The sequence below is a fragment of the Cervus elaphus genome, chromosome 5, assembly GCF_910594005.1.
Source record: "Cervus elaphus chromosome 5, mCerEla1.1, whole genome shotgun sequence".
NCBI lineage: Eukaryota > Metazoa > Chordata > Mammalia > Artiodactyla > Cervidae > Cervus > Cervus elaphus.
In genome coordinates this window covers 1,368,124-1,393,478 of record NC_057819.1, presented here as the reverse complement: position 1 = coordinate 1,393,478, position 25,355 = coordinate 1,368,124, and the positions used below count along the sequence as shown (strand labels likewise).

General features: G+C 66.6%; 3 protein-coding genes across 7 annotated transcripts in view; 1 reads left to right on the top strand and 2 right to left on the bottom strand.

The window, feature by feature from the left end:
- GNAZ (G protein subunit alpha z) overlaps positions 1-9,950 on the bottom strand; it is a 30,439-nt gene extending 20,489 nt beyond the window's left edge. Inside the window, exon 1 of the mRNA XM_043901144.1 lies at positions 9,793-9,950. The gene's annotated coding sequence lies outside the window, so the exon portion shown is untranslated. The remainder of the gene's footprint in view (positions 1-9,792) is intronic.
- The window catches only part of RSPH14 (radial spoke head 14 homolog), a 50,400-nt gene extending 33,020 nt beyond the window's left edge, over positions 1-17,380 (top strand). For both annotated transcript variants that reach the window (XM_043901142.1, XM_043901143.1), the window contains exons 5-7: positions 15,342-15,567; positions 15,796-15,932; positions 17,061-17,380. In XM_043901142.1, the coding sequence (XP_043757077.1) occupies positions 15,342-15,567; positions 15,796-15,932; positions 17,061-17,299 (602 nt within the window). In that variant the 3' untranslated portion in view covers positions 17,300-17,380. The remainder of the gene's footprint in view (positions 1-15,341; positions 15,568-15,795; positions 15,933-17,060) is intronic.
- A 2,297-nt stretch (positions 17,381-19,677) lies between these two features.
- The window catches only part of LOC122693595 (sodium/glucose cotransporter 1-like), a 48,563-nt gene continuing 42,885 nt past the window's right edge, over positions 19,678-25,355 (bottom strand). For all 4 annotated transcript variants that reach the window (XM_043901138.1, XM_043901140.1, XM_043901139.1 and 1 more), the window contains 2 exons: positions 24,000-24,099; positions 19,678-21,997 (listed from right to left, as the gene is read on the bottom strand). In XM_043901138.1, coding sequence (XP_043757073.1) covers positions 21,726-21,997; positions 24,000-24,099 — 372 coding nt within the window. In that variant the 3' untranslated portion in view covers positions 19,678-21,725. The remainder of the gene's footprint in view (positions 21,998-23,999; positions 24,100-25,355) is intronic.

Sequence of the window (25,355 nt, the reverse complement as noted above, 5' to 3'; positions counted from 1 at the left end):
CCCGCTGAGCACGAGCTGTGGCCCCAGGACGGGGCTTTGACCTCAGGGCTCACGGCTCCGCCCGGCCGGCCCAGGCCCGCAGACACGTGGGGTGGTCTGCTCGCGTCCTCGAACTCAGGACTCGCTGTGTCCCTGGGAAGCCAGCGCGCTGGGGTCCGAGGGAGGGCCTGGCTGCACCCTCGGTGTCTGGGGCCCGCAGGGCATGGCCTTCACCGCCGTCCCGCAAGCACGGCTACCATGTCAGCCTCATGGGGTGCCCGCAGCTGGGCACGGCACCCCAGGTGTAGGACTCAGGTCTGGGGAACGGGCAACGCCGCTGGGGCTGCCTGTGGGGTGGGGGCCCTCAGACCCCCAGGAGCCCCGGCGCTGGCACAGCTGGTGGCCACCTGTTCTCTTTGTATGCAGCCCCGTTTTCGCTAAGCTGCCTGCCTTCTCACCGAGACATATCTGCTGTAAAACTGGCCTCTTGTTGTCCCTGCTTCTAACAGAAAGCCCACATCGCAGCTCCGGCAGAAGGAACAAGACCAGTGGGGTTGTAGCTGCCAGCCCGGGACTGCCGGGCGGCCACGGGCCCTCTCCCACTGGACAGTGGGGTCAGCAAGGCCAGGGGAGGGAGCGACGGGCTCCAAACGGGGGCTTCCCCTCAAGGGAAAGGACAGAGGAGGGAGGCAGCCGACCCGGGTGGAGGGTACTGCTCGCAGCCTGGGGTCTCAGGCCCCCTCCGTGGTCCAGCGGCCACCCAGCCCCCAGCATGCAGAAGGGTACACCCAGGCTGAGCCCCTCCCTGCTGGGACGAGGAGGAGGCGGCGGGCAGTGCTGCTCCCTCGGCCTTGTTCGGCACGGACGCTGTCTCAAGAGAACTGCTCCGCCCTGACCCCCTCAGCCCGCTTCATCAGACCACAGCCTGAGGCCCTCCCGATGGGCGACCATCCCCACCTGGACTTGTCTGACCATTGTGGTGCCATCGGGGGCCTGAGCTGGGTGTCAGGCTCGGCTCTGGGCTCGGGGACACGGGGGTGAGTCTGTGAACCTGGGGGCTTGTGTTCTGGTGGGGGAACCAAGGAAGAGCACCTGGGAGCTTGTGTTCTAGTGGGGGAACCAGGGAAGAGCACCCAGGAGCTTGTATTCCGGTAGGGGAACTGGGGAAGAGCACCTGGGAGCTTGTGTTCTGGTGGGGGAACCAGGGAAGAGCACCCAGCAGCTCGTATTCTGGTGAGGGTACCAGGGAAGAGCACCCGGCGGCTTGTATTCTGGTAGGGGAACCAGGGAAGAGCACCAGGCGGCTTGTATTCTGGTAGGGGTACCAGGGAAGAGCACCCGGCGGCTTGTGTCCTGGTGGGGGTACCAGGGAAGGGCAGCGCTGCAGAGATGGGAGTAGGGTGTGTGTCGGGGAGCTGCCCCAGGGGTGTGGCGGGGCGGGCCAGGGATCTGACCCTGGAGGAGACAGGCCACCTCACAGGGGTGGGGGAGGCCAGGGTGGGGACACCCCGGCTGACACTGCCCGAGAGACGGCTCGGCCGGGCAGCGGGGACCTGCTGGGCCCGGTTAAGGGCAGGCCCACCCCAGCAGCGTCCCTCCCACGGTTCCCCAGGGGGCGGCTCAGTGTGGGCTCCCTGGCAGGGACCCCCAGGGGCCAGAGGGCAGAAAGTGCACGCCTCCCCCCCGGGGAGGTGCCGCTTGTGCCAAAGGCAGGGACATGCTGGCCACGGGGCTTCCCTGGAAGCGCCCTCAGGGCGAGGGCAGGCCTCGGCTCCCTCCTGCCCCAGCTCCAGCTGGGGGTGGGAGCCTGGCAGACATCACTGCAGCAGAACCAGACTCTCTGCTGCTTCCAGACACGACAGCACCTTCTGAGATGACCCCTGCATGCCCAGACGCCAGGAACCCTGGACAGGACGGGGACAGGCCGCCCTCCCGGCACCTGCCCCCGGGCAAAGCCAGCCTCCCTCAGCGTCCCCCCCACTGCCCACAGCACCCTGCCCGCGCCCCCCACCCTACCCACACCCCCCCACCCTGCCCACAGCACCCTGCCCGTGCCCCCCACCCTGCCCACAAGCCCCCCGCTGCCCACAACCCCCACCCTGCCCACACACCCCCTGCTGCCCACCCCCCCCACCCTGCCCACAACCCCCACCCTGCCCACAGCACCCCGCCCATGCCCCACCAAGGCCAGGAGACTCTGCCCCGGAGCACCCAGCCGCAGCAGTGCCTTTGAGACCTAACACCTTTCCCGGGGACCCTGAGCCAAGGCCTCCCCCAGGACGGCCCTTCCTCGGCCCTGCCTGACCCCGCGCCCCCACCCCGGGCACCGGCTCCACGTCCCTCTGAGCAGACGGAGCTCCGGGCACCCAGTTCGGGGCCGACCCTCAGGTGACCTCGCCCAGGGGCCCAGGGCGGGGGGTCCCCTGCACTGACCAGTCCCAACACCCCACACCCCAGGCTTCTGGGACCTCTGCCCTCCCCGAAGGCCCAGGGCACCCCCCAAACAGCAGGCGGAGCCCCCAGGCCGCCAGGCTCAGCGAGGACTCTTGGGGGGGCCCTGTCACCCCCAGCGCCCCGCTCTGGAGGAAAGGGTCCTCTCGAGCCCCTCTCCCGCCCGCCTAGCCCTCTCCCAGCCAGCTTCTGTGTGCCCGCCGTCACGACCGCTTCACCTCCCGCTGAAAGCGAGACGGAGCCTGGGGGCGGGCAGTGTGGGCCCCACACCCCCAGCCCCCCGAGGGCCCGGTCGGCCCCCTGTCCCCCGCACGCTGCGACTCTCCCCAGATGGCCCGAGAAGGGGCTTCTTCCCACCCCTCCTCGACCTAAGGCTGAAAACCCAACCCCGTGGCTTACGTACTTTGGATCTGCCCGGGACCCAGAGTGGCCGTCCACCACGGGCCCGCCAGCCGGGGGGGGGGGGGGGTTGGAAGTGACCTAGAGCAGCGAGCCATCAGGAAACACCTGCCGAAAACGCACTCTCTCGCCAAGGCTGGGGCACCCGGCCTCCCGGGAGCGGGCGCTGTCCCTGCCGGCGCCGTGTGCGGCCCTGGGCCCGGGTCCCTGGCTCGCGTGGTCCTGCCCCATGCTGACCGCAGCTTCCCCAGGCTTCCCAGGGCGTGGACTCCCCGCGGCAGCCCCTGCCATCCGGCCATGTCCACGCTCCCGACGCTCGAGGCCACCCTCCCAGAGACCAGGCCGGTGGGCGTGCCCTCGGCCCTGGGACAGGGCGGGCACTGGCGGCCCGCGGTCCGGGGCGCTCGACCTGCAGGGGACGGGGTGTGGGGGGGTACTGAGGTTGGGAAAGATGTGTAAGTAACCCTCACTTCCTTATTCACAAAAGCGTCTGCGAATGGGGGGAGAAGGGGGACTTGTGCGCGGGAGACTCCACCGGCTCAGGGCCTGGGGACCCCCGACTCTCATGCGTCTCCACAGCTAACCCCCCAGCCCACCACGGGCCGGGCCCACTGGATCCTCCGCGAGTGCTCCCGCTTGGAAGCAGCTCCCCGCCCTCTGCCTCCCCCCACTCTCTGCCTCTCCTGGAGCCGGCTGCAGCAGGGATGACGGGGCCTGGGGGGCAGCGTCCCCAGCAGTGGGCGGCCCCTCAGCCTCGGGATGGCTAAAGACGACCGGGGGTAGGGGGGTCCTTTCCTCGGTCCGCAGCCGCCACAGCAACCAGATGCAACGTGACAGCATCTCCCGAGGAACACGGAGACCAGGCTGGAGGTTTCTCCAGGCCGAGGGTAAAGGCAGGCTCCACGCTCACGGGGAGGGAGGTGCCGGCCCCGAGAGCCTGGGGGGCAGCGGCCATCTCTCCGGCCTGGGTGAGGGCGGGCTGAGGACGGACCCCTAAGCCCTGACTCCGCTGAGGACGGACCCCCTGAGCCCTGACTCCGCTGCGCATGGCCCCAGCCCCGGCCTGCCCGCCCCCAGGCGGTGTCTCTCCTCCCGTCTTCCCACCTGGGAGTGGCGCACGGCTGGCCCCCCTTTCCCTCCCACTGCCCACCTTCCCAGCCCCCGGGATGCACATAGGCGGCAGGGTCTGCGTCTCCAGAAAGTCAGGGGCCCCCGCCCACCCCAGGGCCCGGCTGTGCACGCCATGCAGCCCCGGGGGTCCTCCCGAGGCAGACGGCCGCCCCAGGGGCTCTCAGCAGCTGGCACCGCCCCTCCTGCTGAGACGGGCCACCCCGGGGGAGTGCCTAAGCCTGCGGCCGCCTTGACCCCTAATAGACAGGGTTCTGGAGAGGCAGGGGCTGACGCGGGACCTTGCGGGCGTGGGACCCGAGGTCAGGGGGCGAGTTGGGGATGGCGGGAGGCTGGGTGGGGGCGCTGGGCCAAGGCGTGGATCCGGCCGCGGCCCCTTCCCAGCACTGACCCTTGGAGGCCTCCAGACGGGGAGCGGGGTCAGCGCGCTGTCACCTGCAGGGAATGCGGTTCTCTGGCTGGGGGGTGAGCTGACAGCTGTAAGGGGCACCGGGAAGGGGACCTGGGGGCACTGGCCGGGGCGTGCCCACCCCCCGCCCCCGACCTCCTGCAGCCCGAGGCCCCAGCCTCTGCTCTGCACTGTCCCCGACGACCCCTTGGGCCCTGGCTCCCTGCTCCCTGGGTTCACACAAGGCAGAGTCGCTGTGTTCAGCACCAGCCCCGGTGTTACTTACAACCCCCCCCCAACACACAACACCATGGCTTCCTAACCTGCGGCGTGGCTGGACCAGCGTGTGCAGCGGGTTCCCTCGCGCTTACGGGATGCTGGCTCCGTGGGGCGGGGCGGAGGCTGTGGGCAGGTTCTGTCACTAAGGTGTCCCGTGGCCCACAGGTACCCGGCAGGAAGCAGGTGCCAGATGAACGCACCCCGCCCTTTGTACCGAGCGAGGGAGGGGCCCGCTCCAGGCAGGGAGCAGCTGGCGGGGACTTCCTCGAAGCCTTCCAGCAGGGCCGGGGGCCGTCTCCCCCCCATGATGGACACGGTGGGTGCCCGGCACACCCTGACCCGCCTGGCCCTCCGGCTAGGAAGCCTGCAGGCCCCACGCCCCCCCACCCCACCCTGAGGCCCCTCGCAGGCCCCAGCCGCCCATCACCGGCACCCAGCCAGGGGGCTGTGGGTTCCATCCCTGGCCGGGGGAACAAAGACCCCCGTGTCTGCGCAGCATGGCCAAAAGCAGGCCAACACACCCGGAGAGCGTGCCGCGTGGGGCAGGGCCCAGCCTGGGGCGTGGTGCCTTCCTGGAGGCGGCGGGCAGTGCTGGGAAACCAGGGCGGCCCACCTGGACCCTCCTCCTGGCCGCCGCCGCCCGCCGGGCAAGGCCGGGGATGTGCACACGTGCCTGGTGTTATCACAGAGGAAATCGATGCCTGGCACCGGCCCAGTGTTTCAGGGAAATGAACAGATTCTGGCCGAGGACAAAGAGAGTTTGATTAATCAGAAATTGGATAATGGAGGCAACACTCTAATTATTTTTTTCTTCCCGGCGTTTTCTGGAGAAATATGTTTGCATAGCGCGTCAGAGGTAACAGAGAGGGTGAAGGGGCGGCCACGCTGGGGGACAGCCATCGCACCCACACACGCCGACCAGGGCTGGGGGGCGGGCTGGGTCCTGGGGGTCACTCCAAGGGGCCCCAGGAAGCAAGAGGGGCAGGTGGGCAGGCCAGAGGCATGCACACACCTTGGGACAGCTGGGCCCTGACCAGGAGGTCAGGCCACCGCAAAACCAGGAGAGGCAGGGGCTGGAGGAGCCGGGGAGGGCGCGGACGGGTCAGTGGCTGCCGGACCGCGGGCGGGGCCTGACGGTCTGTGACCCCCACCCCCCACCCCGGCACGGAGGACTCTAACAGGCTCACTCCTTAGCACTTTCACGGATCCTCCAGGGACTTCTCTGCAAGACAGCGCTGCCTCAATTTAGAAGCAAATAACTCCAAACTCTGCGACGTGCAGGTTCCTTTGGAAAAGGGACGAACTCAGAGAAGCCAGTGTGTGAGGCTGCTCGCCACGCGCACCCGCTCCTGCTAGCAGGCTGCCCAGGCCGCTGCCATCTGGCCGCGCCTCCTGCCTGAGGGCCGGGCCCCATGAACAGCGCAGGACAAGCCCTGCGCGCGGGGGGCCAGGAGGCAGCCCCCGCGGCCCCCGGTGCTGGCTCCGGCCCAGCCGCCCACGGGCTGGGGGTGGGGGGCAAGGGAAGGACAGGGTGAGCGCTGGCCCGGGGCACCATCCCAGCACGATGGGCCTTGCTGGGCACGCACACAGGGCCCCCCGGCCTGATGCTCTGCCATCACGGTCCTCACAGACGCTTAATGGTGCGTAATGCGGGCCCCGCAGATGGTGCAGCTGGTCCTGCTCGCAGTGCTGAGTCCCAACAGGGGACCCCACCCCTCCCGCCAACACGCTCCTCCAGGCCCCCCCGCGTCCCAGCTCCTGGTCCCACCCGTCCTCGACCCCCGAGGAGCCTCGCCAACCCCCTGCCCCGGCTCCTGGTGTGCGGACTTCAGGGCTCCCGCGCCCGCCGGCTCTCCCCTCGGACCACCACGCGCGCCTGGGTCCACCCGCGTCGTCGCTCCTGGCTCCCTGCATCTCACGCAGCCTCTGTGGCCTCCTCCTCGCCGAGGCCGGCCCTGTCCTTCCAGAGCCGTCCTACCTCTTCCCCATCGGCGGGTCCTCTTTCAGCTGATCCCTGCGTCCGACCCCTTCTCAGTGCCTGCCCCCACCCTGGGTCAGCAGCCCCTCACCACAAACGCTGCGGTGGCCCCCACGCCGACCGCCAGGTGGGTCTATTTTAAAAGGGTGATCCCACCCGCCCGGCCCCCCAGGGCAGCCCCCTGACCCCCGGGCCTTTGCAGCGGCAACCCTTCCCCTGGCGCTCTTCCCTGGGGGGCGCAGAGCTCGACCGGAGCCTCTCCAAGGCGCTGCGTCAACGGCCCCGCCACAGAGACGCCCCCTCCCACCCGCCGCGCTGGTTCCCTTCACGGCATCTGTCCTGCCTGACACCGGTCGTGGGGTGTCTGTCAGCCCTCAGGGCCTGAGTGTGCGCCATGTGCCTGCCCTTGCGCTGGGCAGAGCCCCAGCCCTCGTGTACAGATCAGCCAAAGGAACCCGCGGCTAAGCCAGGCAAGCGGGTGAGGTTCCGTTTCCCGGGAGCAAGCCCAGGGAGACAGGTGGTCCCGGCGGGTGGTCCCTGTTAGTTAGCTCCCTCCCAGCAAGTGCCGCCACTGCCAGCGTGGACGCCGGGGGGGCCACGCGGGGTCGGGCAGGGCCCTCCTGGATCTGCGTGCGGTGGGGACAAGGACAGGCTGGGCAGGGGGTGGGGAGACCTGTGGCCGCCCTGAGGCTCGCCGTGCTCCCCAAGGCTGCACAAGCGGCTCAGGGCTCCCGCCTCGGTGGCCGCCCCAACGTCTGTGTCCGCTTGCCGGGGCCGCCTCCCTGCCAGCCCACAGAACCAGCCCTGGAGCTCGGCCGCCCTGGGCTTCCTTCCTGGGGGTGCGGGGTGGCTAATCTGCCTCCTCCAGGGTTCCTGACAGGCCAGCCGCGGCTGGCAGCCAGGCGCTTGCCACACAGAATCCAGGTTCTTCGAGGGCCGGCACAGGGCGGTCAGGGAGGCCGTGTCCTCACAGACGGGCAGGAAGGCGCGGCACGCGGTGGGGTCCAGGCCGGCGGGGCCACGCCCCGAGTCTGAGGCCAGCCTTCCCTGCCACTCGCTCTGCGTCCCCCCAGCCCCGGCCTCCTGCAGGGGCCCTGGGCAGCCTGGCCATGTGCCCCTGGTTACCCAGAAGTTCCTGGGATCGCCGGAGAAGCTCCAGACAATCAGACCAAGAACCTGTCCTCCCGGGACTCAAGGAGACAGAAGAGCTGAGAAGCGGGTGGTGGGGGGTGGGGCAGGGCAGACAATTCATTCCCCGCATCCCGTCCCCGGGTGGCAGGTCCCTGGAGAGGGATCGGGGGAGGGTGCACAGGCGAGCAGCTCTGGCCCGCGAGCACAGGCCGCGCCCCACGAGGGCAGGCAGGCGGCCCCGCTCCCCCTGCAGCGAGCTGGGCCTCAGCCAAGAGCTGGTGTGTGTCTGGGGGTGGGCAAGGAGGGGGCGCACCGCACAGAGAAGGAACACGCGGCCCCTTCAGGAGGAGGGCGGAGACCCCTCGGCAGCGGGCAGAAGGTCACAGCAGTGCTCACCTCCTGTCTGAGAAAGTCAGCGTCTGTACAACACGCGCTTTACCCCAGACGCCAGCATCTCTCATCCCTGAAGCGCGAGGCACGCTGAGGGCACAGCACTGCCTAACCCAGGCCCTCCCGGGCCATCAGCCCCTCCCCGGAGACCCCCACGTCTCCACGGTTACAGCTCGGGAAGGTCCGCACCCCGGAGGAACAGAGCCACCAGCTCAACACCATCACCCTCCGTGCTGGCCAGGAAGGGGGGAGCCGGGGGCTGGCTACCCAGGAGCCCAGCCCTGCTTGGAAGGGCCGGCCAAGGCCACCAGCACCTGGGGTCTTCCGAGCTCTTCCCTGGTCCGCTGGGCTCTGGGCTACGCCGCGGCTCCTTGCTCGGGTGAGGACACTGCAAGCCTCCCCGGAAGCGGCCGCTGCTGACGGGCGCAGGGGGTCGGCTGTTCCTCCCGCGTTCCAGCCCCAGGCGGCCTCCGCCCTTTCGCGCCTGACCTCTGGTGCCCCTGCCAGACCCAGCCGCCTGAGTGCCCCCCCCTCCGTCTGCGCCTCCATCCACGTTCTGCCCTGTGCCCGCCAGGCCCACCCCAGCCGCGCCTGTGTCCTTCAAGCTCCAGTTCAAATGTCACTTTGCCCACGGGGCCCGGCTAAGTCCGGTCCCACCCAGGGGCCCCCAACGACACCCACCCTCAGGGCTGAGTTCTCTGAGCAGCAGACACTTGTCCCTCCTGGGGCGGTGAGTCAGTCCCGGGAGGGCAGGGCCAGTCCACTCCCACCCCAGCACCGGGGCCTAGGGGAGCAAAAGCTCAGTAAACATTTGCTTAATTGAATTTGGCCAAGGAGCCTCCTCCAGCCGGGAGCAGAGGGACTCGATCCCCGGTTGGGGGCGGGGTGGGGGGGGAGCAGGCAGACCAGCAACCCCCCTAGCAGGTGGCCCCTGCGTCCCCAGACAGACACTGGGCTCCCGGCCTGGGTGCCGCCTTCCCATCCCCTTTCTCTGCTCACAGAGAACCCCGATTCTCGGCCTAGGCGGATTTCTGCCACCGACGCCCAGGGAGGCTCAGCTGCCACCCTGAGGCCAGAAGCACCCGTGGGTCCCCGGCAGCAGGACACGGAGCCCCGGCCCAAGGCCCTCCCCTCTCCTCCTCCCCGCACCCCAGGGCCCCCACCGCCTTTTAAGGGAAAAAAAAAATATCGAGCCGGGAACATATTGCAATCGCAGCGGGTCGATATTCGCCTCTCGCTCTAAATGCCTCCGAGGAAACTGCTAGGCTGCGAGAGCGATGACCGCGAGTCGTGCGACCCCCGGGGGCCCAGGCCTCTGGGGCCCTCGCCTTCCGCTTCAGCCCAGGCCACGCGCCGGCCCCTCACCATCACCATCACCGCCCCGGGAGGGAGACCCCGCCGCTCCCGCAGCTCGCCGGCCCGCGCCGCGCGCCGGCGGCCGCTCGGGGGGCCCCCGGCCCGCCCCACCCCTGGGCGCGGGCACCCCTGCCCGCACCTGCCGGCCCGCGGCGCCCCTGCCCGGCGCGCAGGCACCCGCGGCGCGCCGCCCCGCACCCGGCCCCCGCATCCCGGCGCCCCCCACCCCGGCCCGGGCGGGGCCCCCCTCCGCATAGAAGGCCCGGGCGGGGTCCGGGGGCCGCGCGCCCCTACTGCGGGGCCGCCCGCTCACCTCAGGGCCGCGGCCGAGCTGTTCCGGCGGCGCGGGGCGGCGGCGCCCGCGCGGGGACGTGACCGGGCCGCGGGCGGCGCACACGCTCCGCCGGCCGGGCTCCCTCCGCCCGCTCTCCCGCGCCGCCGCCGCCGCCCGCGGGTCCGCCCGCCCGCCCCGCGCCGCGCCGCGCCGCCGGCAGGAGGCGGAGCCGCCGGCGCGCAGTGTTGCCGGGCCAACCGCGGGCGGAGGCCCCCGCGCGCGCCGGCCCGCCGCCCATTGGGCTGGAGCGGCTGACGGACAGGCCCGCGGCCCAGCGACGGCGGGCCGAGGGGGCGGTGCCGGGGCTCCGTGCGCTCCGCGGCCCCGCACGCGCGCGCCGCCCGCTCGGCCGGCACCCGGAGGGGCCCTGCGGTCTCAGTGCGTCGAGGCCGGGCGCCCACCCTGCTCCCTGCCGCCGCCCCCGAGAGGCCGAGAGCGCGAGCGGTGCGTGGCCCCTGCCGCGTCCGCTGTCCCCGGTCCAGATCCCAACCTAGTCTGAGCTCCGCGACCTTGGACACCCGGTTGACCTCTGTGAGGCCTGTTTGCAAAGTGGGGCTAGCGGCACCTGCTGCCCTGAGTTGTCGCGACGGCCGCCTAGGACGTGGGAAAGGGCCGTGCGGACCCTGGAGGTTTACGCCGGCGACGTTTTGCAGCGGTGGAAGGGGGCCTTCGGTGTCTTTGCTGCTCGGGCCAGCAGGGTTAGGGCTCATCAGGGTCCCTGGCAACCCTGCCACAGAAGGTTTGCCTTGGAAGGGAGGGCAGGAGAGTGGGAGGGGCCCAGGAGCGGCGCCTCCAGACCAGAGAGGCGGGAGGGAGCCAGCTCTGTTGAGGCCAGGGCCCATGGGCGCCATTGGGAAGCTCACAGACTGCTCGGATGCTCAGCAAAATGCAGCGAAGGGCAGTCTGCCAGCTTCTGCTTTCAGTTTCAGGGGGAGCCCATCTGCGGGCCTCGGAGCCAGGAGCCCCTCACCCCTATGCTTAAAAAGACTCAGGCCAGAACCAAGATGTCCGTGCTCCCCCGTCCCCTGCGCTCTGTGAGTCTCGGGGCACCCAGGTAAAGGCAGCTGCTCCTGCAGATGCTCCTCGCTGACCCTTCTTTATCCCCCTCCACCTCCTTGTATGGTCACAGTCCGTTGGCTGAAGGAGATGGGGTGGTGGGCTAAGCCCAGGCCTCTGAATGTGCCACCTAGACACGGTCAGAGACTGGACAGATGTCCGTGATGGACATCCCGAGGTGGATGACTCACCGAGGCCTAGACTAGACCTGACGTGCTGGCTGCAGGTGGCCCCTGAGGACCGGCGGGAAGTGGCCGACCGTCGCGGGCTCCTCTGTGTGCACGCCCTCCCGCACCGCCAGGCCGGGTCAGGATGGGCTTCTGCCCAGAGGGCCACTCGGAGCCCAGTGGCCATGACAGCAGATGACAGACCGTGCTCGAGGGTGGAGCAGAGGCCGCTGGGGGTGAAGCACAGCCCCTGTACACCCTTGACGACTTACTTCTCCCGGATGAGCCTCAGCTGCTGCTCCTATCACAGGGGACACCGGCAGGTGGTCCTGAGAGGGTGATTCCCACGGGAGATGCGTGTTGCCACGTGTTCAGAAAGGGGCGGGGGCAACTGGGGGACCAGGGGTCTGAATTCAGCTGTTGGCAGAGGCACAGGTAGCTGCGAGCGTGGGGAGACCGGCAGGGCAGTCCAGGTATGAGATGAGGGGCCGGACAAGCCTGGCTGCTGCCCGGCCGCCCCCAGCCTTCTGACTGTGGAAGTGAGGGCGTCCCCCACCTCGAGCAGTGACCGTCATCCTCCTTTCAGCAAGCACTCACTCCTCTGCGCTCAGGATGGAGGGGGCCCGTGAGCTGGGGCAGACCTGGAAGCACGTCCTGCGGGGGGGCAGACCGCCGGGCGTGAGCAGCGTGCGGCCGGGAGGAAGCCAGAGGACCAGCGCAGCTGGAGCCCAGAGGACGCCACCCGCCCAGGCTGGGGCAGGTCAGGGGACTGCAACAGCTGCTGGCGGCCCTTGGGCGGGACTGGGGAGCTTGGCCTAAGAATCACAGGAGAGTTTGGGGTCTTAAAATTCAAGGAGGAGGATGGCAAGGCTCATCTACATTTCTTTTTACCGTCTTCACATTTATTTACAGTACACCTGGTCCCACAAAGTAGAATCAGGTAAAAAAAAACAACATCAGCGAGTTAGCCCAGGGACAGGAAGAAACCAGAGTCAGTCCGTGAGGCTCAGGCCAGGCCGGGAGATGATGGGTGACCTGGCAAGTCTGGAATGGCTGAGTGGAGGCTGGGGCCGAGATGAGCCAGTTGGGGGCAGATGCCAGAGGCAGGGGAGGCACTTGTGAAGCCCTCGGAGGAGCCGCTTGAGAGGAGCAAGCAGCAAGGGGCCGTCCCAGGGCCGTGGGCTGGGGGTGGGGGATCTCGGGAGGAAGACGTGGTCAGCGGGTCAGGCGCTCTTGGGGGGCCGAGGAAGCTGAGGACAGAGCTGGGTCCCCATGAGCCAGGGCGGGCGCGAGGCTGGAGCGGGGGCCGCACGAGGCTGAGAAGCCAGACAGGCAGGTGGGCGTGAGGCCTGGTGAGGTCTGGGCGCCAGGGCGGCTGCCAGGCCCGGGGGCCTGGTCCTCACTGCCGGGGAGAGCACAGCGCAGGCTCCATGGGAGAAAGGGGGACAGGGCCCCCTGTTGACTGCGCCCACCCAGCACCCGGCCACCAGCAAGGACAGCTGGCCCAGAAGCTGCCCGCCTTGAGGCAGCCCTCAGGAAGTGGCCGAACCTCCACCACAGCGGCTCCACATCCGGGGATCACAGCCGTCGGCTCCAGCCATTCCTGGCCCAGCAGCCGCACCGGACCCCGGCCTCCCCAGGCACATGCAGGCGTCACGCTGTTGCCCCACGAGGCCCAACTACCCCGGGCCTCCAGGGCCCCTAGGACCTGGAATTCCCCGGCTACACGGGTCAGCCCCAGGTGGTGATGACCATCCAGCTGACTTTCCCACCTGCCTCCCCACTGCCCTAGGGCGCCCCCTTCTGGCCAGCTCTTCTCTGAGCCCCACGCCCCCATCCCACTCACCCCAACCCTGCCGCTGGGTCTTGGGCTGTGGTTGGGGGGGGTGCCTGGTGGGTCTTCTGATGGGTTTCTTTGGGGTCTGTGCACCACCACTGCCCCCCCCCAACTAGAACAAGCCAGATCTGGGTTAGTTATAAATAGCCAGGCCTGCGACTCTCCTTTTAGCTGAAAAGCAGCAAAGTGAGCAAGCAGAGAGGCGCACCCGGCACGCGTTTTATTTTTAAATCTCCCCTGTTTCCAAGTGAGTCGGGTCCCAGTGCTCAGCATCTCAAGGACCAGAAATGCTGGGAAGGAAAGCCCCGGGCGGCTGAAGGCCTTGCCTCTCTGTCCTGCTGTGTGTCCCGGGCACTCAGGCTGCCCCTCCAGGCTTCGGCTTCCTCCCCAGTGGTGTGGGGCAGTGATCACCTCCAGGTAGCTTCCTGCCGTGACTCCGGCCACTCACCCGCCCCCAGCCTGTAGCCGCCCCAGTGCGTCCACAGCAGCATCTTCCCCCGGGCTGGCCCGGGTGCACTGAGACCCCATCCAGCCCTGGTGGATGGTGCAGCCCCCAGGCAGGAACCGTACCCCTCCGGCGGCCAGCACCGTCCTTCTCGGAGGGTCAGGCTGTCACCTCCGCACTGTGGGCTGCGGAGCGGCCATCCAGGCTGTGGCTGAGCGGGACTGGGGGCCGGAGAGCAGGGCTGAGGGGGAGAGAGTGCTCAGACTCCCAGAAGAGGCAGGCGGGGGCCACTGAGAGCTGGTCCCGCAGGGCAGGAACTGTGCAGCTTTTGTCTGAATGCCCCCCTCACCCCTCACCCGCACCCACAGGCCCCGGCCCACGGCTGGAACTCCGTGGGCTGAGACCCTTGCTGTGCCAGGCCCGGTGTCTGGGCACGGGGGGTGCTAGCCCCGTACACCGGCCCCTCCCACCCCCTCCTCTGACCCGCTGCCCGCTGCCAGGTGGGCTTGTGCAGTAACCACGCCGCCAGGTCCGCGAGGGCGAGCGGCTTGTCTGAGCTCACACAGCTGGATACAGTTGGGAGTCCACCTGAGCCGCCTTCTGCCTTTAACCTGTGTGTATCACACCACGGGACGCCCCTGGCGGTGCGGAGGTTAAGCGTCTGCTTTGCAGTGCAGGGGACGTGGGTTTGAGCCATACTCAGGGAACGGAGACCCCGCGTGCCGCGGGGCGGGTCCCGAGCCCGTGAGCCACAACGCAGACCTAGCATGGCCAAGAGTAAATATTAAAACAAAAACCAAAACGCACAACTTAAAAAACCCAGTACTCTTGAGGCAACAGGAAACCGCTTCTGCTGTGTTGTGAGTGCCCTGAGAATAAACGGACGGTGCTAGTGGCTCCATCTGACGCCCCAGGAACAAGCCAGCTGGGGGCAACCGGGGGCCCCTGGACACACTGCCCTACCTCTCCGCAGGCACCTGCCCCCTGATGCTCTCGAGGACCGAGGGCGGAAGGCTGGGCGATGTCTTCAAAGAGGAAATCCCTGGGTGCTAATTGGCACTCAGAGACCTGTAGGCTAATTAACCTGTTTATTTGTCTCTCTGGAGTAAATTAGAGGGTTGAGCCGGGGAGGCGGGAGACAGAGGTGTCTGCCAGTGGCAGCTCCGGCGGGGGACTGTGGACGGCTTCGTGGTGGGCGGCCCGGGCTGCTGGGGAGGCCGCGGAGCGGCTGGGCTGCCGGACACCCTCCTTGGGGCCCACTCCCTGCCCTGTGGGGGCTGCTCTGCCAGCAGTTCTGAGCACTCACGAGCACCCTCGGGGTGCTGCCTGGCCATCTCTGGGGTCTCCTCTGGGCAGCCAGCTGTGTGCTGACTCCCCGGGGCGGGGGCGGCTGGGAGGAGTGAGGCAGAAGCTTTCACCGGGGTCAGGGAGGCGGCTCCAGGCGGCCCCCTCCCTGCTGGGCACTGGGCCCCTTTAGACCCCTCGGCCGGAATCTGTGGACTGCCCACCAGCTGTGGTTGGGGGGCGCAGCCCTTTTCATGTGAGACACTGTGCCCTTCACTCTAAACCTTCCTGTAACCCCCTGGCCAGCTTTCTCTCCCATCCCCGGGGCTGGCCGGGTGTCACAGAGACGTCGCGTTGCGGGTGGAAGGAGGGACGGATGTCCCCCGCCCCTCGCCCCCATCCCAGGCTTCCCTCTGGTGCATGGTGGTTGGGGGAGGGGGAAGGCCCCCGGTGTGCCCGGGTCCCTCAGGGGCGGCTGCTCCTTCTCGGGCCACTGTTCCAGGCCCCCAATCCCAGGTGGCCAAAGGCTGGAACTTTTGGGGCCCACCGTGATCTCACGGTTCCCACCCCAGCTTGTCAGCCGTGGCTTCAGGCCCCTGCTTGGCAGTGGGGGTGGGTGGGATTTGTAATTTATCTGGTCAAACACTGCAGCCCCCCCTCCAGTCCTCCGGCTTCCATCACACGTGACAGGTGGGGGGTGGCCACGGGCCCGTGCTCAGGGCCCGCTCCCGTCCCGCAGGGGCCCTGGGCATCGTCAACAGCGGCCTGATCCCCTCGCTGGTGTGGAAGCTGCAGCGGGAGGAGGAAGAAATCCAGGCGCTCCTGCTGGACACGCTGGCCGCCTGCCTCATGGAGGACGCCACCGAGGCGCTGGCCAGCCGCGTGGTGCCCTTCCTGAAGGAGAAGCTCCTGAGCACCAGCAGCAACATCCGCAGCAAAGCCGCCCACACGCTCATTGCCGTCAGGTGAGGCCCCGGCTGGCTGCGCCGCTCCTGCCTGGGCCCTGGGGGAGTAGGACCCCTCTAGCAGGGCGGCCCCGACAGTTCTGTGCCCCAGGAGGCCCCCAGTCCCGCCCCCTTCCGTGAGGAAGGGGAGCCCAGGAGACGCCGTCTGCGCAGTCAGGACAGGGAGCCCAGGGCGTCGAGGCACTCGTGACCCGGGGTCACCGTGCTCAGAGTCTGTGTCCGGCCCAGCATCCCCCTGGAGGGCAAGATCCAGGTGTGGCAGCATGACGTCATCCCCATCCTGGTGCATCTGCTGAAGGACAAGGAGGAGGAGGTGCAGGCCAACGCGGCGGGGGCGCTCATGAACGCCACGGTGACCACCGAAGGTGAGGCGCCCGGGCGGGGTCTGCCGCATGCATGGGGGTCGCCGCGGGCCCCAACTGGCCGGGCGGTCCTGGGCTCTGCCCTCTTCTTCTGGGCCCCTCCCTGTCATCCTCTCGGTTCCCTGGTCTTGGAATTCCTGCCTCTGACCCAGGCCTTTGTGAACCAAAGTTCTGGGACTGACTCGCTTGCCACACCCGGGAGCCAGTCCTCCTGAGGTCCCGGCGGACGATGGAGCCCAGTGCTGCTGGCTTCAGTGTGGTGGGGCGGGCGGCGGGGGGGAGCAAAGAGGAACTGAGGTTACCCCCCACCCCCACTCCCACACTCAAGTCAGCGCCCTGGGTGTTCAGAGGGGCCCGGACCGGCTCCCCGCCTGGAGGCCGGGTCCCTGCAGCACCTTCCGCCGCCTGCACCAGCCGGGTCCCCCGAGTTTCCTTGCTGTCCCCCCCGGCTGCCTGGGCCTCTGATCCTCAGTCAGCAGCAGAGCCCCCAGCGCTGGGAGTCCCGCCGATGCCCATTTGCCCTGAGGAGCACCCCGCAGCCCCCCGGCCACCCCCCACCCCACCCGCTGTGGGCCACGCACAGTGTTTCCGCCTGGGCGTCCTGGGTGGGCGCCTGGAGGGCTGGGGGCTCTCAGGGGACCCCAGCGACGCGGAAGTTTGGGGATGTGAGGCCACTTCCCCTGAGCTGGCGTGCCCGTGAGGGACCCTGAGCCCCCGCGGCAGGCCAGGCGGGGGGTGGTGGAGACGCGGATGCCTCAGCCTCTGCGGTCTGCGGCTTGGCGACCTGGGGGCAGGACGCACAGCAGAGGGGCGGGGTGTCCTGGGGGCGGCGGGTGTGGGGTGGACCCACAGGATGAGCGGGGCCGCCTGGGCCAAGGGGGCTGGCCAGTCTGACAGCAGCGGGAAGTGACTGACGCACGAGGCTGGGAGCAAGCGTGGCATTGCGGCGGGCAGGGCCCAGGGGGCAGCGAGTGGAGTTTAATTTTCAAAAGATCCTTCACGCTGCCTGGTGAGGCCTGGCTGCCACACCTGGTGGTTGGGGCCCAGGTGTGGGCGGGGACGGCCGGGGGGCCTGGGAGCTGGGCAGGGCTCCCCCCTACCCCAGGAACACCTGGCGTTGGGGGCCGGCAGGGAAGTATGCGGCGCTGGACGTGGAGGCCACCGGCCCGCTGCTGCAGCTGCTGGGCGCGTCTCTGAGCAAGGCGCGCCTGAATGCCATCAAGGCCCTCACCATGTTGGCCGAGGCGCCCGAGGGCCGCAAGCTCCTGCAGTCACACGTGGCCACCTTCCGGGTGCTGGAGGAGGACTTCAGCCCGGCCGTGCAGCGGGCCGCCCAGGTCGCCCTCAAAGTCATCGAGTGGAAGCCCTGAGTCTCCTGCCGGCGCCCCTGGCCCCGCGACTCCACACCCAATAAACGCACCAAGTCTCTTTATCTTGGTCCAGATGGTGGCACCTGATGGCTCTGGAGTGGGTCACGTGTCTCCTCTCTCTTGCCAAAAGGGAAACGCCCGGCTTGGGAGGACCGGGTCACAGGCTGACCTTGGGGCCCGGGGATGGGTGGGAGGCCTCCCTGCACCCCCCGCTGCAGTCGAGGCCCCTGGGAGGGCAGAGAGCAGGGACGAGGCGGAGGAGGAGGCTGGACACTCCGGTGAACGGGCCCTGGGGGTGCGGCTCTGCTCCCCGGGTCGGCCAGCTTCCCACGTTGGGGTGGCAGGAAGGAGGGTCACGGGTGCCACCCCTGTGGGCGCCTGCTGGGGGAGGGTGCGTTGTAAGAAGGCCCCCACCTACACCCAGGGATGAGTGCTAAGTAAAGGGTAGCCCCTTCAGCTCTCCCCCTCCAACAGCTGAGCTCCCCAAAGCCAAGTCCCCTGGTTGAGCCTGGGCCAGCCTCCCCCGGCCCTCCCGCTGCTGTCTGCAGGCTGGAGCGTCTGCGGGGATGGGAGGTGACATCGCGGGGAGGAGAAGCAGGCTGCTGGGATGGGCTTGGGGGGGCAGGGAGGGCCGGTGGTCTGGTTCCGTTTCAGGGCTGGACTCGTTTGCCTGGGCTGAGCCAGGGCCTTGCTCTCCAGGACCCACACCAGCTTTTTTCCCTCGTTCCATCCGCAGACAGAAGCCGTGCTTTCTGTGGGAAAGAACCTCCCACAGAACTAGTATCCCCGGGGAGTGAGTGCCTTCCGCGAGTCCTTCCGGGGACTAGGGGCTTCGCTTACCTAGAAGGGACGCCGGGATGCCTGCCCCCCTGGGGCTCCCAGGGATGAGCCCCAAGCAGGCCCTCTTGGCCCGGGAGGGGCTGGCTGCCGGGCCCAGGGGGGCTTTCAGGTTAGTCTCATTCTCAGGAAAGGTCCCGTAAGAGGCACGCTCTCCTCCTTTAGGGAAAGAGGTGCTTGAGGGGCCCCACGTCGGCCTGCCCCGTCACCCCTCCGCCACCGCACGCTGGCTCCAGCTCACCACCTCCCCGGGGGGCGCCGGCCGCCCTGCTCCATGCACAGGCCCCTCCCTGCCTGTGGCGGCTGTCCTGGCCCTCCGCCCAGGGCCCCGGTTGCGCCCCCCGGTCTCCTCTGTAGAAAGACCCCCTTTCCCAACCTGACCGCTCTCCCGCTCTCCCGCACCGTCTCGCCTGCCTGGAGGGCATCCTCTCCCAGGCTCCCTTCTCAGCTGGGGCAGCCCACTGTCTTCTCTCCCTGCAGTCTGAGTCGCTAGCGCCAGCTTCTCTCCCGGGTTCCGGACCCCTCCAACTTAATACCAACCCTAAAATGTCTCTAGGCAAGAATTAATGCCAACCCTTCACCAACTGCTTTAAAAAAAGAGAATAGGCAGGGACAATTCCCAACTCATTCCATGAGGCTAATATCACCCCCATCCCCAAACCAGGCAAAGACCTCACGAGGAAAGAAAACTATAGGCCAATATCCTTTATGCAGATAGATACAAGAACGCAACCAAATATTAGCAAACCAAATCCCGCCACGTGAAAAAAGCCTTGTGTGCCACGACCAATGGGCATTTCTCCCAGTGATGCGAGACGGGTTCAAGGCGTGATGACGAACCAATGTTAACAACAGAGAGAATAAAGAACAGAAATCACACAGTCAACTTCACAGGTGCAGGAAAAAGCACTTGACAGAATCCAACACCCATTTCACTAAAAAGGGAAAAAACCTTAAAACTAAAACAAAATCAAAAACTCTCAGTAAAAACGTCCCTGGTGCCCCAGGGGTCAAGAACCCGCCTGCCAGTGCAGGGGACACGGGTCCCAGCCCCAGGCTGAGGACAGTCTCCTGCCACAGGGCAAATGAAGAGCCCGCGTTCCGAGGGCCCGAGCCCTCCCGCCGCAGGTTCTGAAGCCCGCGTTCGGAGACCCTGAGCTCTGCACGGGGGGGGGGCCACCCCAACGAGAAGTCCACGCAGAGCGCGCCTGGAGCGTGGCCCCCACTCACTGCAGCTAGAGAGCGCCCGAGCACAGCCGTGACAGCCCGGCACAGCCAAAAACAAAAGAAACACGTAAATAAAGCTTTAAAAACCCAGCAACATAGGGACAGAGTGGAATTTCCTCAACATGATAACATCTGCAAGAACTCACTGCTAACATCATGCTCGGCCGTGAGACGCTCGATGCTTTTCCTCCAAGATCGAGGGCAAGGCAAGGGTGTCCACTCTCACTGCTTCAAACTTGACACCGTACTGGAGGTTCCAGCTGGGGCAGTTTAGGCAAGAGAATGAAATAAAAGGCATCCGGGCTGGAAAGAAGTTGTCTGTACTTGCAGATTACATGATTTTATATGTGAAACAATTCCAAGGAATACACTTTAAAAATATAAGAATAAACAAGTTCCACAAAGTTACAGGTTCCAAGATCAAGAAACAAATTTTGTTTTTCTTTACCTGAGCAATGACCCATCTGAAAATGCAATTAAAGGGTAGGGGACTAACAGAAACTATTGTATATAAAATAAATAAGCTACAAGGACATACCGCACAACACAGGAAGTAAAACCAACCTTTTAATAATAACCATAAATGCAGGGTGACCTTTAAAAATTATGAATCACTAGGTTGCATACCTGTAACTTTCGTAATATTGTACATCAACTATATCTCAACTTTTAAAAAAGCCTCATTTACAGTACCATCAGAAAGAATAAAATACCCAGGAATCAACTTAGACATGTAAAACTTTGAGTGCTGAAGACAAAACACTGCTGGAAGAAATGAAAGAGGACCTAAATGAACATCCCACGTTCATCAATCAGAGAGACCGAACGTGGTCAAGATGGCAAGCAGCGTCTTCAAGCCGCTCGAAGTCCACATGTCCCAAACGGTGCTCCGCCTGCGTCCCGCCCCTGCCCCCTTCCTGCGTGGCCCAGCTTTGGAACTGGGGTGCCCTCTGCCCATGTGCTCAAGCTGGAGAGCCATTTCTGGGCCCTCCTTCCAGAAGCCCAGTGACCCGAGTCCTGTGACTTCTGCTTGCTGGCTTCTCTTGGTGCTAATCGGGCCCCTTGTCTTTTCTTCTCTGCTGCTAACTTGCCTGGCTTCCTCTAACAGCCTCCTGGTGGGTGTTCTCACCTCCCTTTCACCTTCCCAGCAGCAGTCAGCAGACCTGGTCCTATTCCTTCATGGCTGAAGCTGCCAGCGACTCAGGATCCCAGACACCTGAGGCCTGCGGGTCGGGCCCCTCCCAGCTCTGCGCCCAGGCCTGCTCACACCCTTGCCTCGCCCTGTCCTCCCACACGCCGTCACTCTCCCCCCGCTGGCTCGCTGACCTCCTCTTCCTGGGGCGCTCCCGCCGCTGTGAGTGTGTGCAGAGGGCCCCGGGTACTGGGCTTCCTGACCGCTCAGTCTCCTCCTGCGTGAAGTGTGGCTGATCCTGGTCCTGCCACTGGGGTGGTTCCTTGGCCTGAAGGCGATGGTGACCCCGGGCATGGAACCAGAGGCCACCACCACTGCTGCAGTCTGCTTCCCGAGACCGTGAGTTCCGTCCACGGTGGTTTTCCAGCAGTCCCGCCACACAGCAGGACTCAGACATGTCGGCTGAAGGCCTCAACGGGGGGAAGACGGGCCGGTTCTGACCGCACCTTCAGAGGGTGATTTTTGCAATGCTGGTGGGCCTCCCCCAAATCCCGTTGACGTATCTGAGACTTTTTCTAAAGACTCGAATCATTTATTCTGGTCTGAGAGGAAGAAAGAGGAAGAGGTGGCTGAGGGCGCCCCTGCAGAGACACAGCCCAAGAGTGGCCTCTACCTGACTGCTGAGGGGATCCAGCCCAGGGCTCAACTCCCAGTAGCAGGCAGCCTGGGAGGGACGTTTCCTCTCCGTCTGTCCCCAAGGGGTGCAGCCAGACAGAAGCTGCAGGGAGGCCCGGTCCTCGGGCAGGGACCAGCTCAGCCCACCACCGTCCAGGCAGGTGCCAGCGTCTCTGTCCTCGGAAGCCCTGGCGCCCGCTGGCCTGTGTGACCTTCGGCAGTGGGCTCAGCCCGTGGGTGGGCATCTTTGCCAGCAGCCGTACCTTTCCAGGGGAGGAGAAAACACTGCCAGTGGAGGTGGGCACAGGAAGGAAACGGTGACAGCAAACACAGGCAAGGCTCCCAAAGATATCAAGAGATAAAAAGCCAGAGTTAACGTGAAAGCCAGCGCCTGCGCCGTGGAGCCATCTGTAGGGAGCGGCTCGGCGAGCGGAGGACGGACGTGCTCGCCCGCGATCCCCGCCCTCGCCACCTGCCGGCAGTGCTCAGCGGCGTGGCCCGGGCCGCTGGGCCGTGGGCCGCCCTGGGGCGGGCTCCCTCCCCACCGCGTGGCCGCTAGTAGAAGTAGATGTGGAAGAGCACCATGAGCGACACCAGCACGATCCCGCAGAGGCCGAGCGCTTTGTTCCAGAAGGGCTGCTTCTGCGGCGCCTCTCTCTCCTCTGTCCCCTCCGTGTCACTGCGCGCCGTCCCTCCAGGCATGTCATTCTGCTCCGTCTCAGGCACGACCACCTCTTCCGGGGCCAGCTTGGGGCTGGGCAGCAACTCCAGGCCACAGAACACGTCCCAGGCCTTCCAGAGGCAGCCCTTGGCCTCTATGAACACGTCTGGAACCGAGGGGACGGGCACGGTCAGGAGGCCGGCACACAGGAGGGGTCTTCCTAGGGTCTTGTGTCTCGTGGGGAACCCTGAAGGGAGCCCAGGGGACCGGCTCCCGATGCGGACAGCAAGCCTCAGCCCTGGCTGCGGAGCGCCTCCCACCAGCCTCGGGGGCACAGAGAGCAGGGCTGGGGGGTCACGCTCGCCTAGCATCAGCAGAGACGTCAGCCAGCCCAGAGCCCGGCTGGCACGGGGCAGGCCTCCCCTGCGGACCCACACAGAGCCCAGCTCTGCAGGTCCAGGGCAAGAGGCTGCTCCTCGGAGGACAGAAGAGCCCGCTGCCCTGCTCTCTCTGCTCAGCAGCCCTGGGAGTGTGTTCTCTAGGCACCACCAGCCTCACGGACTGACCCAAGGGCCTTCTAGGTCCTCGGAAGGGGAACTGGTGTTTTCTCCAGGAGCGGGGGAGGCCCAAGAATAGGCAAATGTCCATCCATATCTCTGGGCCAAATCAGTGAAACGCCTCCCTCTGGGGCTTAACCATCCCTCCGGCGTCTGGCCGCTGCAGGCCCGCCCAGGCTCAGGTCAGCACCAGGGCCAGCTCCGCGCACAGGCGGGCGGGGAATGGCGCCCTCCCTGATGACAGCGAGCACGTCTCGGTCCAGCACTGCACGCGGTGACCTGTTCTGCGTCTTATTCCCTTGGGCAGCAGCAGCACCAGATGTGTCCCGAGGCTGAGGCAGCACCAGGGATCGCGGAACTCACCAGCCGGTGCTGCAGGGGCCTGTGTCCCGAGGGAGGGGCTGCCGCCGAGGACCCCAGAGACAAAGAGCTGCCGCGGTAGTGGGAGGCCCGGCCTCTCAGATGCCACGGTCGCCGCCTGGCCCAAAGGGGCTGGCCCATCATGTGACCACAACCCAAGGGCTGTATGAAGGGAGGCAGGACAGGCCAGTGGCCAAGAGCGTGCGCTCTGGAGTCAGCCTGCCTGTGCCCGCCCTGCCCAGCCCCCCGCTGCTGGGCTGTGTAGGGAGCTGGGGCAGACACTTCCTGGGTGGGCCTCCATCTCCCCATCTCTAGACTGGGGGTAACAATGGCCCCTGTCACACACAGCACCCGGCACATCCCACGTGCACGGCAAGTGTGCGCCACCGTCATCACGGGAGCTGGGAGGGGCCCCAAGGACACGCTCTGCACACGAGGCCCTGAAGGGCAGTTTCCCCCGTCCCCCAGGGAGAGCACTCCTAGAGCCTGGCACCCTCCAGAGACCCGGGGCAGCCTGGCTGTAGGTGTCAGGAGACGGTCCCTGGCAGGGCTGTAGGCGGGGCCCCAGGAGGATGGCCCCCAGACACGCCTGCCACAGCGCCCCCTGCGCCCCCACCCCGCCCTGGGCCCTTGCTGCAGACTCAGCGCTAATCCCGTTAGGCTTTATCCCACTTGCGTCAGTGCTTCAGGAGGTGCAGGCACCCTCCCCGGCGCCCCACACGCTTCTCTGACCCCACTGCTGAGCGCCTTCCCCTGGGCCTCCTGGAGACCCCGACCCAAGCCTCTCCTGGACACTCTTCCTGCTGGGACTGAAACTCAGATGCCCACAGCGGTGTCCCTGGAGCCCTCGTGGGGGCAGCTGCCTGCTGCTCCTCGCAGACAATGCCCGCCCGCTCCCAGGAGCCTCTGGCTTGAACCGCTGTGAGAGGTGCCATGGCCCGCCGTCCCTCCCCCCCCCATCCTGAGACACGGTAACCCGCGCGGCTCTGTGCATCTCTCCCGCCCCACCACAGACACTTCTAGGTCGCCAGACACTTCTGTTTCTCCACCCCTCACTTTGTACCAGACCCTCCCCTCCTCCCCCTGCACCTGCTGACACCTCCCACCTCCACATTCCGGGCCCAGAACCCCAGAGAGAGGTCTCAGAGGCATCACGGGGGCCTCCGCCTGGAGCCACTTCTGGGGTGGAGCCCTCGCGCTGGGTGGCGGGAGCAGGCCCCTCCTGTCGCTGGCTTCCGGCCTCCTTCTCACCTGGCTGTGCCTGGGGCTCAGGGATCTTCACCTCTGCGTCCTCGTCCAGGTCCACCCTTTCCTCCCGGCTGTTCCGCAAACTCCAACAGAGGCGGTGGAGCTGAGGGGGGAGAAGGGGCCTGTCACCACCAGGGCCCTATCGTCCGGGCGTATGGTGTCACCACTGGGCACCAGGGCCTCCAGGGACTGAAGAGAGGTGTGGTCATTAGTTCCAACAAGGGAGGAAGGAAGGGGTGGGGTGGGGAAAGTGTGGTGCTCGGGAACTCCGGGTTTCAGTTCTGGCCTCGCAAAGGGCGAGCTCAGTGTCCTGGGCTGGACACTGGGGCTACGAGGCACACGTTCAGCGTGCCTTCTGGTGACTGAGGTCCAGGAAGCTGTGCCCTCCAGGCTGGGAGAAGCGGCCCCTCACCCCTGGTCTGCTGCTCCTGGGTCACCCACAGGGCAGACCCAGGGGCTGATTTCCTGCCAGAAGAACCTCCTGTCTGTCAGAGACAAGCGCTCACATGCAGCCCAGGGGAGGCTTGACCTGCCTCATCTTGGGTACCCCATGGTCTGGCCCCAGCAGGACTCAGCTGCTCACAGTCAACAGGTGTCTGTGGGTGCAGAAAGGCAGGACCCCCCTCTTCCGGTCTGTTACTCTGTTATCTTCCTGAAAACACAGGTGGAAACTTTGGGAAGTAACAAAATCCAGGCTTTTTTTTTTTTTTTTAAGGGTTGGGGTCAGTACTAAGTGAACATGTCCATCAAGTCTGTCCTGAAATAGGTTGTTATCTATTATACTGACCTCGGTACATTTGAATCTCAGCACCACCAGCACCCCACTCACCCAATCACGGCAGGCATGGGACTGAAGCCGCCTGCCATCTTGGACTAAGACAGGACTCAGAGACGCCTGTCATTCACCCTGAGTGGCTTCCTGACGATGCTGTCCATCCGCATTTGCCTTTGCAACCACGCACGGAGCACTGTAGCCCAGGCCGCGGGGCAGAGAGAGCCTGGGCATGAGTGCGTCCCGCCTCTCCCAGAAGCACCCACACAGACGCTGGCCCGGAAGCGGCTCCCCCTCCCCTCCCCGCCGTCCCGAGCGCCTGCACTGCTGGGCTGGACGGCACTCAGGTGTGCGGCTGCCCGAGCAACAGGCCAGACCGAACAGGTGCGGATGCGGGAGCAGCAGCCAAGAGTCAGGCAAGCTGCCGTCAAGACCCTGTGCGACCGGCCGGAGCGCGGGCCAGCACCTGAGCTTCTCCATGTGCCGGGAGCAAGGCAGGGGCATGGCTGGGGGCGGGCGGGGGGCAAGCTGTCCTGGGCTTGCGGGCCATCCTCTCCATCTGCTCCGCCCCAGTCCCTGGGGCTCTG